The sequence below is a fragment of the Eurytemora carolleeae genome, unplaced genomic scaffold, assembly GCF_000591075.1.
Source record: "Eurytemora carolleeae unplaced genomic scaffold, Eaff_2.0 scaffold1070, whole genome shotgun sequence".
NCBI classification, from domain to species: Eukaryota; Metazoa; Arthropoda; class Copepoda; order Calanoida; family Temoridae; genus Eurytemora; species Eurytemora carolleeae.
In genome coordinates, this window is record NW_019396960.1 from 59,729 (window position 1) to 73,738 (window position 14,010).

Below are 14,010 nucleotides of genomic sequence, written 5' to 3' on the forward strand. Positions count from 1 at the left end.
ATATTAATTAATTAGCAGTTTAATTCCCCGGATAGTAATTTAATCCGTTTAATTTATCAAATTATCAATTTATTAATTCATTATCAAAAAAAAAAAATAATATTAGACATCAGATTTATCAATATCAACATTTTTATTGAGTTTGCAAAACTTTCATTGCAGATTTTATCTCTGTCTAGTGTCTAGTGCATATTTATGTGTATGTAAATTATACAGAGGTCATTGCCTCATAAACACTGCAGAATTTATGCGAATATTTTCACGTTGTTGAGATTGTTAGTTGTTTGAAACTTTGAAATTTGTATTCTCTCTTTTTTATTAAATTTTAAACGCTGTTGATTTTATTGTCTGCAACTGTACTACAGTGTTAGGCGATAATATTGATGACAGTTTGATTGTTAACAAGCTTTTTTTTTCGAATTACAATTGTTTACATGTAATCAAAAAAAACTTTTATAAGTGACAGCCTCTCTTAACTTCGATGTTTATATTTTTTAATGCTGTTTAACAGCTTGATATAAATCAAAATTGAAATCAAAAGTCGTCTTCATTGTATTGATATAATTGCCTACCACTTTATAAAAAAAGTGTCCTAAACATGTTTTGAGAACAGTTGCGACAAGTAAAAGGAAGACCATGCAAAGAAGTCATTAATTTCAAAGCTTTTTGGTTCTAGTTCTAATTACATAAAATATTATTTCATCTTCTGGTCTACATTTAATTAAATGAAATCTACCATGTATATTTTATATCTTGAAGTCTACCATGTCAAATAAAGAGCATTTTTATCTCATGATAGTTTTCCAAATATATATTCTTACATACAAGAAATGGATAGGATAGGAATATACAGTTTCCTTTACTGTAGAGAGAGGACAAATAGGACTATTCCTGCAGTTTCCTCTACTGTAGAGAGAGGACGAATAGAACTATTCCTACAGTTTTCTCTACTGTAGAGAGAGGACAAATAGAACTATTCCTGCAGTTTCCTCTACTGTAGAGAGAGGACGAATAGAACTATTCCTGGAGTTTTCTCTACTGTAGAGAGAGGACGAATATAACTATTCCTACAGTTTTCTCTACTGTAGAGAGAGGACGAATAGGACTATTCCTGCAGTTTTCTCTCCTGTAGATAGAGGACGAATAGAACTATTCCTACAGTTTTCTCTACTGTAGAGAGAGGCCGAATAGAACTATTCCTACAGTTTTCTCTACTGTAGAGAGAGGACGAATGGGACTATTCCTGCAGTTTTCTCTACTGTAGAGAGAGGACGAATAGTACTATTCCTTTAGTTTTCTCTACTGTAGAGAGAAGACGAATAGGACTGTTCCTAAAGTTTCCTCTCCTGTAGAGAGAGAGGACGAATAGGAATATTCCTGCAGTTTCCTCTAATGTTGAAAGAGGACGAACAGGACTATTCCTGCAGTTTCCCCTACTGTTAAAAGAGGACGAACAGGACTATTCCTGCATTTTTCTCTCCTGTAGAGAGAGGACGAATAGGACTATTCCTACAGTTTCCTCTACTGTAGAAAGAGGACGAACAGGATTATTCCTTCATTTTCATCTACTGTTGAAAGAGGACAAATAGGACTATTCCTGCAGTTTCCTCTACTGTTGAAAGAGGACGAATATGACTATTCCTGCAGTTTTTTCTACTGTTAAAAGAGGACGAATAGGACTGTTCCTGCAGTTTCCTCTACTGTAGAGAGAGGACGAATAGAACTATTCCTACAGTTTTCTCTACTGTAGAGAGAGGACGAATGGGACTATTCCTGCAGTTTCCTGTACTGTTGAAAGAGGACGAATAGGACTATTCCTGCAGTTTCCTCTACTGTAGAGAGAGGACAAATAGGACTATTGCTGCAGTTTCCTCTGCTATAGAGAGAGGACTAATAGGACTATTACAATAGTTTCCTGTACTGTAGAAAGAGGACGAATAGGACTATTACAACAGTTTCCTCTACTGTAGATAGAGGACGAATAAAACTATTCCTTTAGTTTCGAATACTGTTGAGAGGACGAATAGGATTATTCCTGCAGGTTTCTCTACTGTAGAGAAAGGGCGAATAGGACTATTTCTACAGTTTTCTCTACCATAGATTGAGCAATCTATTTCAACATTGAGGACGACTGGCGAGAAGGACTATTCGCACGGTTTCCAGTTAATCAACCGGACAATTTCAGAGTCCCATGCTTTAGAAACTTGAAAGAATAAATCGAATAATATCTCTGATTCCCCTCTACTATATTTACTATTACAGGAGCTACTAAGAGAACCCTGGGTAAGGAATGTATAACTGCACGACACTCAAACCCAAACTAACTTTACAGTTAATAGTTTGCACAGGTTGTATTACAAGTTTACATAGACAATTGAGGTGATATTGATGGGTGTGAGGTGGAGAGGGTAAATAAAGAAAAGTATTTTGGATTGGGTGAAAATATTTACTTTGGAAGCTGAGAAAGCCGCGAGGATTATCTGTAGTTTCGGGTAATTAGTTACTTTTTACGGGCAGAGGTGGGGGGGTATCTGAGATATGAGTGGGGAATTGAGATGTTTCCGGGGATTTGATAGAGATTCAAAATGTTTGAGAGGAATTTGAGATGTTTGAGGGGTATGTGAGATATTTGATGGAGAATTCATGATGTTTGAGGAGGATTCAAGTTGTTTGAGGGGTATTTGATGTATTTGAGGAGGATTCAAGATGTTTGTGAGGTATTTGAGATATTTGAGGAGGATTCAAGATGTTTGAGGAGGATTCAAGATGTTTGAAGAGGATTCAAGATGTTTGAGGAGGATTAAAGATGTTTAAAGAGGGTTCAAGATGTTTGAGGAGGATTCAAGATGTTTGAGGAGGATTCAATATGTTTGGGGAGGATTCAATATGTTTGAGGAGGATTAAAATAAAAATAATTTACAATCATTACAGATAGAATGAGATATATGGCATTCTGTTCTGATCCTTTAAAGTTTCATTTTCTCCGATCTCAATATTTGTCATTCGATAATACTGTTATGACTTTGCGACCTCGCCTTGCCAAATCCTCTTTAGTTTTCATGTTAATCTCATGAATTGGGTTGAATATGATTTTCCATATCAAGTAGTTTTTAAGAAAATTTAAAATTAAAATGAAATTATGTTTATTTTAATTTAAGATCAAAAATGTAAGACCCCCCTCCCCATACTTGTCAATCTCTGACAGACTTCTATTAACCGAGGCCAAGATTGTTCGACGCTATTATAATCTCAAGTTTAATTAGATCATTATAGTTTGGTCACTAATATATTACAGGATGTTCACAAAATAATGATTAGTTCTAAAAAACATTTTTTACAAATTGCAACTTGTTAATTGTTTTTAAAATGCTTATTTCTGAACGCATTAATTTTGACAGTTTTGAGTTCCTTTTCATCTTTATTTTTGTTCTTAACACAACTGACATTTTTGAACTTCCTGGAAAAGTTTTGCAATATTTAAAAGATGTTGTAAATTATCATTAATTAATGCATAATAAACTTTCCCCCCCCAAACTCCACCATCAGACCAATGTTTCCATGTCTTGATGACATTTAATGATTTAAGAATTGTGAAAGCAATTATAGATTTATCTTTTTTTAAAATGCCATCCATGCAAAGTTATATTTTATAATCCTAGGGATACCATTTTTAAATCCATTCTCTAATCCAAAAATAATAGAATCAATTTTGGCAACTCATCTTATTAGAGCAACACATTGCTAAATTCAATTTAACAAAAAAAAACATTTTTTTCTCCCTGTGAAGAACATAAAGGAATTGAGTTTTTGCCACAAACTCAGTATTTCTAATGCTTATATCTTGCCAATCTAATGGTGTAAATCTTTCATATTTCAAACTTAGATCATCTGAACTAACACGATTCATCATTTGAAATATCTTAGGTCTACGATATTGGGTTCTAAAGATATAAGGATTAAAAAATCAGAATTTGTGGCAAAGACGATCAATTCTTTTATTGTAACTAATTGTTAAATATTTTTTGTTCGTTATAAATTTCTCCAATTGGAGTAGAAATTTTAAATGGTTATACACCAAACCATACACCTAAGAGATATATACCAAACCATACACCTTAGAGATATATATCAAACCATACACCTTAGAGATATATACAGACAATTCTGAAACTTAGTTTTTATACAGCCTCGACTTTAAAGTGTTGTAACGCCTTGGTCTTTGGTTTTACCTCACCAACTCACTTATACTCTTTTTGTAGCCCTAGACATATACATTTTAAATATGCAGTGTGCTTGTTTCTAAGTTAAGATTGAAAGGTGTGTTTGCCAAAATAATGGGGGAGCCAGAGTAAAAATTTTGATTTGTCAATTCTAAAAATTCACCAATCAAGAAAGGAAAATCTGGGAAATTTTTAGTTTTACAATATTTAAAGGATTAAAATAAAAAACCTCCGGAACTAAATCCTGCATGCTTGATAATCTATCCGTGTATAAAGATATATATCTCTATTCAAATAGTCTATTCTATCCTTGGATACAGATATATCCATATACCGGAGTCAGATATCCTATTCTATCCTTGGATACAGATATATCCATACACCGAAGTCAGATATCCTATTCTATCCTTGGATACAGATATATCCATACACCGGAGTCAGATATCCTATTCCATTCTTGGATACAGATATATTCATACACTAGAAACAGATATCCTATTCTATCCTTGGATACAGATATATCCATACACCGGAGTTAGATATCCTATTCTATCCTTGGATACAGATATATTCATACACTAGAAACAGATATCCTATTCTATCCTTGGATACAGATATATCCATACACCGGAGTCAGATATTCTATTCTATCCTTTGATACAGATATATCCATACACCGGAGTCAGATATCCTATTCTTTTCTATACATGGATACAGATACAGGGTTACCCACAAAGAATGATATTGTAAAGACGACTTGAAACTTTTCAAATATGCCGATTCTAAATAAAAATTAAGTTTTCTACCTTAAATATGGTCTTTAAATAGCTTATTTTATAACCTGTCAAACAAAGAAAGGAGTTTATAGCTGCAGGGGATCATGCAAACAAGGAAACAGAGAGTACAAATTCCGCACAGTCGTCTCTTAAGTCTCATTCTTTGTGGGTAGTACCCTGTATATCTCTATGCCGGAGTCAGATAAGGTTTTATATTCCTGGATAATATATTCTACAGATAGGCTACAGCAAGGAAACATCTGCTTTTTCTAACAATTTATTCATCTCACTTTTTCCATTTTTTATTCATCTTCCAATTTTTATTGGATTAGAAAGGAATTGACTCTTTGCCACAAACTCTGATTTTCTAATCCCAATATCTTTGGAACCCAATGTCGTAAACCTTTGATATCTCAAACTTATATCTTTTGATCTAACAAAAGTCATAGTTTGAAATTACAAAGGTTTACGACGTTGGAATCCAAATATACAGGGATTAGAAAATCAGAGTTTGTTGCAAAGAGTCAATTCCTTTCATGGAACCTTTCTGATTGAAGGACAAGTATTTTATCCTAACATTAGTAAAACTCCAGTGAAACCCTTAATAACGAATACATCGGAAGAATTTATCAAATGTCGTCTTGACAATTTTACAACGAGTTTTATAGCATAATACGTAAATTTCAGTATTTGCGAAAACAAATAAATAGCCATGAATATGCGGGAACAGTTTTTAAAAGTTTCATGTAATCATTTAATTAAAAAACTAAATATCTGCAACATTCCATTATCAGAAAGTGAAGAATACGATATTTGATGAATTCTTTCGATGTAGATCGTTATGAAGGGTTTTACTATATATTTTTGTTCAGATTTAGTGTATACATTTTGTATATACATTTTGTATATCTATACAAAATATTTTAATTGAGAAATAAGTTTTTCGTCAACGCAAATCTGAAAAATTCTTTCTATTCCCTCTCCACTTACCATGGAGATAAATTTGGGATTTCACCGTTTTAGATTCCTTAAGGGTGGGAATTTCTGAAAAGCGGTCCAAACCTCATTTAAGATACCTGAACATTCCTTTTTTCCATGATAGATAAAAGTTTTTTGATAAATTGACATTCTGTGCCGAAGGGTTGAGTTCTGATTTGATCAACTAAAAATCAACTTTTGGCAAGGTTTAGGATTTAGGTGGTTGGATGGTTGGATGTATTAATTGATGAATTTGACGGATTTAGTCTGATATTTAGAGGTTGGCAAATATTGAAAACAGATTTGGCGAGAGGACTGTAAAGTTAATAGTCTCCATCCTCATACAAGCTCTCCAACCTCTCCTCGACCATTTTATTATCTTTTACTTCTTTTTTATTTTATTATCTTTTACTTCTTTTTTATTTTATTATCTTTTCACTTCTTTTTTATTTTTTTATCTTTCACTTCTTTTTTATTTTATTATCTTTCACTTCTTTTTTATTTCATTATCTTATACTTCTTTTTATCTTATTATCTTTCACTTCTTTTTTATTTTATTATCTTTCACTTCTTTTTATTTTATTATCTTCCACTTCTTTTTTTATCCTATTATCTTTCACTTCTTTTCTATTTTATTATCTTTCACTTCTTTTTTATTTTATTATCTTTCACTTCTTTTTTTTTATTTTATTATCTTTCACTTCTTTTTTATTTAATTATCTTTCAATTCTTTCTTATTTTATTATCTTTTACTTCTTTTTTATTTTATTATCTTTCACTTCTTTTATATTTTATTATCTTTCACTTCTTTTATTTTTTATTATCTTTAACTTCTGTTTTATCTTATTATTTTTCACTTCTTTTTTATTTTATTATCTTTCACTTCTTTTTTATTTTATTATCTTTCAATTCTTTTCTATTTTATTATCTTTTACTTCTTTTTTATTTTATTATCTTTCACTTCTTTTTAATTCTATTTTCTTTCACTTCTTTTTTATTTTATTATCTTTCACTTCTTTCTTATTTTATTATCTTTCACTTCTTTTTTATTTTATTATCTTTCACAATCATTTTTTATTTTAAATTGTCTAACACTTTTTTTTTGTTATTAACTCGGCCATCTTTTTTATTTTAATTCTCTCTAATCCATTTCCAAGTCCCTTCCCTTCCCTTATTTTTTTTAACATCGTTCATTTCTTTTAATTTCTTTACTCAATTATTTAACCTTTTTTAATCTTTATTTTTATCCAGCAATTCTTTTTTAACGGAATTTAATTCTCTACAAAGTTCTTATCATTTGTATTTTCTGTTTTTCTCCCAAAGCGTTTAAAAATTTTAAATTTTTTTTTTCAAAATTCATTAATCCCAATTTTCCACCTCTGTAACTTTTTTTTTTATCAGGTACTCCTTTATCAGGTACTCCTTTATCAGGTACTCCTTTATCATGTACTCCTTTATCAGGTACTTCTTTATCAAGTACTCCTTTATCAGGTACTCTATTATCTCTTTTCTCAATTTTTTATGAAATTCCTCTTTTTTCTGATTTTATTTATTCTCTTTTGTTCGTTTTTATTTTTCTAATCCTTAATTATTCATTTTTCAGATTTTCTTCTGCACTTTTCTTTTCAATATAAACACCTTCACTTTTTCCACACTTTTTTCGATTTATATTTATTCCCCTTTATTTAGATTTTTTTTGCCGTTTCTCTTTTCATAACTCTTGAGAAAATTCCTTTCTTTATATCTGCTTTTGATCGTTTTCTAAATGTCGTCTTAATTTTTGTTACTTTACGAAATCAAGATTACAAAACGAGGGCATTTGTTGTGCAATTTGTAGAATTGAATATGGTTAGGTAGTGAGAGTAAAATATATGAGAATAGCAAACAAAAGGAACTAAGAGAACAGAAAGAAGAGAAAAGAAAGAATCAGATGAAGAAATTAAAAATTGCAAGAAAAAATAATAACCAAAAGAGTCTTTAAAAATGATTAATGTAAAAGTGGTTAAAAAAGAATTTTACTATAGATTCAGCTCGAAGGAAGGTTAAACAATTAAATATAGCTACAAAATATTTTTTTGTTGGCAGACTTTTTATTCTTTAGTTTAACTTTAAATGCCACCGCCACATCTATTGTCAACTCCCTAAGATAAGACAGGTTTAAAACTCCCCCTTTTTTATCTCTCTCTCCCTTGCTCGCTTCTGTTCAGACAGTTGGCAGTAATAAATCAAATATTCTGAAGTTAATAAACTAGTTTGTAAAGTTACACTGAGTCAACATGGCAACCCTGGATCCTGCTACCCTTCCTGTAGAGAAACGTATTCTACACCTTCCTCCCCTTCAAGAGGTTGCCGAGGTCCTCCAGGCCGGACTCCGTCAGAACTTTGCCGAGGTCGAGGTCGTGGCGGTCGATTGTCCTGACCTCCGTGAGTGGGGTATAGCTGGTGAAGGACTAGGAGGTAATACTCGTCTTCTTGATGTCGGAGGACCTCCGTTCCTAATCCCAACTGTGATGAGAGAGAAACTGTATGATATGAGAGACTATCCTCAGCTGACAGGACTAAGTGAAGGGATGATGATCGGAGCTGGAGCTGGACCTTGGCCCTATATAAACAGGAACTCGGAGATGATGCCGAACCTGTTCGTCAAACAGGACAAAACGATTATCCAGAGGACTCATATTACGAGGACGAACGATGAGGACGGATCCTACGAGACTCTGAAGCTGCCGGAGTCGGAGACAAGGAATGCAGTTCTAGGAAACCTGTTTCTGTGCTCCGGAGAACCCGGAAAGGTTCTCAAGGTCCACTGTAAGGTACGGACGGGAGAAAAGAACTTTGTGACCTGTATGCGGGAGGTGTTGAATGCCTACTATGGAGAAGAGTTGACGGTTGGTATGGGAGGAGTTTTTAAAATTCTCCAGGGTAAAGTCTGGATCCATGTGATGCCCGACTTTTCTCCATGTCCCATAAACACTGACGAGGATTTGAATAATTGGTTAAAGTTCTATGAGATGTCTTCACCCTTTACAGTTCTCTCCACTCTGATATCCAGGTACGCATCTACAGAGATAACCACAAAGAATGAGACTTTAAAGACGACTTGAAATTATGAAAATATGACGATTTCAAGGTTAAATATAGTCTTCTGTCTTAAATTTAGTCTTTATAGCCACAGAACAGAGATTAGAATAGAAGGGAAATAAGCCTATCCCTCAGTATGAATTTGCTCAGTCCCTTTGAGCCTGAAAAGGAGTTTAATGTGTACAATTCATGTAAATGTTCACACATTATACGTTGTTTTACATTTTTTCGACTTTATTCCACTCAATACTTATTTATTATCTTTGTGTATAGCTTATTTAATAACTTGGCAAAGAAAAAATCTATTTTACAATTGTAGGAAATCTTATGTTTACCCACATTCCATTTCTTTTCACTTATTTAACACAATATTAATTAATTAATTTTCAAAATTTAATCTATTTTAAACCCTTTAAATCCAAGGCTTGTTAAAATCCTGATATTTAACTTTGTTATACTCAGGGACCCTGAACTAGACCTGAGGGTTGAACATGGGCATGGTTGGGGAGAGAATAGTCAGGGTGGTCACTATCACTACGACACTACTCCTGAGGAGGTTGAGTACCTAGGCTACTACAACCTGGCAGAACTCTGCTATAGGGTAGATAAACCAACTAATACTCATCAGCTTGGCAGAGACTAATGTCGTCTTTAAATACTCATCAGTTTGGAAGAGACTAATGTCGTCTTCAAAATTAAAAATGAAGAGATAATTGCAGTCGTACCACTTTATGCACGTAGTAATTTGTCGAAGATTTTAAGATTTAAATACATATTTTAACTGATTAAAAATCAAAAGCTTCTATAAATATCCTTTGATTGGGTGTCTGTTTGTTTGTTTGTATCCAATAAACGTCAAAACGGCTGAACCGATCGGGCCCAAATGTTGCGTGGAACCTTACATAACCCCAGGGAAGGTTTATGGATGATCAAAATTTCAACATTTAGCCTCCAACAAAATTTGATTCTGAATAAATTCGGAAAATCCTCCAAATTTTTTATAAAATCCGCGAACTTTTTTATTGTTTTACAATGTATACAAAGAGAAAATGTTTGAAATTAAAATAGAAGATGGTATTGTTTACGGGCTAAAATGAAAGACTATAAATCGACACAAAAATATATAGTGAATATAATCGAATAAATAAATGAAATATAAATATCTTTAAAGCTTACCTATTTTTTGTAACCCTATACTTAAACTATTGAAAATTAGCTGATGAAAAGCATCGCGATCAGAAAACAAAGACAACCTATTTTTTCTTTTAATTTGTGAAGAATTGAAAGATGAGTCAAAGGTTTCCCCAGATTTGTATTTCGTGATCTATCTTGTCAAATAAATCTGTTTTCTATAATTTACTAGTTTACTTTTTGTCCTAAAGGGTAGGTACAAGGAGTTAATTATAGGAGTTAATTATACATCTTTATTTTGTTCTGATTATATCTTTGATCTTTTTGTAAAAATAAAAAATAAAAAAATAATAATTTCCGCTTGTTTTGCTTAGCACTAAAGAATCTATGAGTTAAACCACAAAAAATATTTATAGATTAAGTTAAACTGATAAAAATTTAAAAAAATATTGTTTGTGCAAATCGTTCTCCAATTTTCAATTATTGTTTTTATCTGAAAAATCAGTTTTTGTGAGAACTAGGTTGAGTCATTTCTTCAGTTGAGTGTAGATCCCGGAGAAGCTGGACAAAATTAATATAACAATCATCCGTTAAGCGAAATATTAATTGATATTAACTTAATATCAATATAAAACTGAACCTTTCGTTAAATCAAAAACCTGCAGAGAGACTAATAAGACCCAATCCGAAGATTAAATATAAAACCTAAAGGAGTACTAGTAATGAACCCAGAAAAGTTGGAATTGAACTTAATGTATGGGTTGAATATATAACATTGAGAAGGTAACATAAAGCCTGAACCTACAATTGATTATTAAACCCAGAGAAGCATACATTGAACCTGAACCTATGGTTTAATATAGAACCTGGAAAAATATACACGGCACCTAAACCTATGTTGATTATTAAAAACCGGAGAAGCACACACAGAACCAGAACCTATAGTTTAATATAGAACCTGGAGAAATATACACGGCACCTGAACCTATAATTGAATATAAAACCTGGAGAAATATACATGACACCTGAACCTATGTTGATTATTAAAGACCGGAGAAGCAAAACACAGAACCTGAACCTATAGTTAAATATAGAACCATGAGAAATATACACAGAACCTGTACCTATGTTGATTATTAAAGACGCCGGAGAAGCATACACAGAACCGGAACCTATGGCTGAATAAAAACCTGGAGAAATATACACGGCACCTAAAACTATGTTGATTATTAAAGACCGGAGAAGCATGCACAGAACCTGAACCTATGGTTGAATATAGAACCTGGAGAAATATACACGGCACCTAAACCCATGTTGATTATTAAAACCAGAGAAGCATACACAGAACCAGAACCTATAGTTGAATATAGAACCTGGAGAAATATACACGGCACCTGAACCTATGTTGATTATTAAAGACCGGAGAAGCATTCACAGAACCTGAACCTGTAGTTGAATATAGAACCTGGAGGAATATACACAGAACCTGAACCTATGTTGATTATTAAAGACCGGAAAAGCATTCACAGAACCTGAACCTATAGTTGAATATAGAACCTGGAGGAATATACACAGCACCTGAACCTATGTTGATAATTAAAGACCAGGGAAGCATACATAGAACCGGAACCTATAGTTGAATATAGAAACCGGAGGAATATACACAGAACCTGAACCTATGTTGATTGTTAAAGACCGGAGAAGCACACACAGAACCTGAACCTATAGTTGAATATAGAACCTGGAGAAATATACATGACACCTGAACCTATGTTGATTATTAAAGACCGGAGAAGCATACACAGAACCTGAACCTATAGTTGAATATAGAACCAGGAGAAATATGGAATGTACAAATAACTTAAACCTATGTTTGAACATGCAACCTGAAAAATGTAGATTCTCCCCCCTGAGTAAAAACTGAACCTGAACAAAAACAAAGTAGAAAAGATGTACTCTTCCAATGGAACAGATAAAATGAAGGATGCAGACCAAGTAGACAAGGTATTGTTTTAAAAAACACTTTTAAAGCCCTCTACACCTAACCAGAGTTTTTTTCTTGCAAGTTATCTTTCAGACAAGAAATCTTAAATAGTCCTTTTTCACTCTTTTGTGGTTTAGTAAATACTGAGGGGTTCTTCCCACTCTAGTAAGTTAAATCAATTAGCGCCTGATCCAATCAGGGTTCAGCCCTATGTTTGGTGCCTATTCTGAACCAATAGAAATTGCATGGCGGTTACATCTATCTTTCTATCTAGCTCATTATCCAATTAGAGATAAATCCTTATATCGGCGCTAAAACAATTAACAGTAAATGGAAATATTAACTGAATGTTTACTTTCTGTACTGAGCACTGTTTTTTGGTTTATTGCAGGATGAGATTGATTGGTTGGAAGTTGTCTCTAGTGTTCTTGATGAACAAACATGTTTGGAGATGGTTAAAGAGTACATGCTTCTAGTGCGGGTACATATAAGAGTACATTATGCTAGTCAGAGTATATGCTGCTAGTTAGGGTACATATTACAGTACATGCTGCTAGTTTGGGTATATAAATGAATACATTCTGCTAGTCAGAGTATATGCTGCTAGTCAGGGTACATATTACAGTACATGCTGCTAGTTCGGATACATATTATAGTACATGCTGCTAGTTCGGGTATATACATGAGTACATTCTGCTAGTCAGAGTATATGCTGCTAGTCAGGGTACATATTACAGTACATGCTGCTAGTTCGGATACATATTATAGTACATGCTGCTAGTTCGGGTATATACATGAGTACATTCTGCTAGTCAGAGTATATGCTGCTAGTTCGGGTAAATATTACAGTACATGCAGATAGTTCGGGTACATTTTAAAGTACATGCTGCTAGTTAGAGTCAATGCTGCTTGTTAGGGTACACATTATAGTATGTTGCTAGTTCGGGTACACAATAGACGCATATTCAGATCGTTCGGGTACTCAGCTAGTTTGGATACATATTACAGTACACGCTGATGATTACAGAAACATATTAGAGTACCTTTAAATAGTTTATATAAAAATTAGAGTACAAATAGTTATTTTGGGTACTTAATAGAGTGCATGCAGATAGTTTGGGTTCAGTACATGCAGGTACCTTGGGTACATATGAGAGTACATGCAGGTAGTTCTGGTACACATTACAGTACATGCAGATAGTTCGGGTACATTTTAGAGTTCACACAAATAGTTTGGGAGACAATTTTAAATGGATAGACACTAAACAGTTTTTTAAAAAGCTGCTTATTACAGGATATGAAGCTTCCAGAGGAAACAAAATGCCATTTTAAAAAATGTGTATTCGACATAAGTACAGGTAAAAATGTCGTTTTGCCGTTTATTGGATAGAAACAAACAGACAGGCATGCATGAGTTGATATATATAGATAGAATCAAGGTACTAATGCAAGGAAAGTTATTTCAGAGGTGTACACATTTTTTGTACTGCAGTGTACTGCCTTTGGGCGGAAAAGTAAACACAAGACGGATGTCACAGCCTGACATGGAATCAATTTTCCCAAAAATAATCTATTTAAATATTCTGATGCATCTATTCTTGTTTACAAATTCCGCCCAGAGAGAACGGTTTCAATATGTACGCAGAGTATACGCGACCGCAATTAACTTTCCATGCATTAGTACCTTGGATAGAATAAGTTATAGTTTCCGAATATATATCTAGGAATGTACACACTCAACACAGCTTTAGACTGCTATATTCTTTCAAAGGTACAGGGTGTTCCACAAAACATGACAGTTGGTGAATAGTTTTAAGTGTCTTCTTCCATAAGTTGTTAA

The 14,010-nt window shown here is 33.1% G+C and overlaps 1 protein-coding gene and 1 long non-coding RNA gene across 2 annotated transcripts; both read left to right on the plus strand.

Annotated features, from left to right (window-relative positions):
• The first annotated feature begins 8,153 nt into the window (after positions 1-8,153).
• Positions 8,154-9,853, plus strand: LOC111710522 (ester hydrolase C11orf54 homolog). Its single transcript, XM_023484624.1, has 2 exons — positions 8,154-9,026; positions 9,518-9,853. The coding sequence occupies exons 1-2, from the start codon at positions 8,251-8,253 to the stop codon at positions 9,696-9,698; spliced, it is 957 nt and encodes a 318-aa protein (XP_023340392.1). The 5' UTR covers positions 8,154-8,250; the 3' UTR covers positions 9,699-9,853.
• An 888-nt stretch (positions 9,854-10,741) lies between these two features.
• On the plus strand, positions 10,742-13,575 carry LOC111710523 (uncharacterized). Its single transcript, XR_002767070.1, has 3 exons — positions 10,742-12,190; positions 12,562-12,651; positions 13,465-13,575. It is a non-coding gene; the product is annotated as an uncharacterized LOC111710523 (long non-coding RNA).
• The last annotated feature ends 435 nt before the right edge of the window (positions 13,576-14,010 follow it).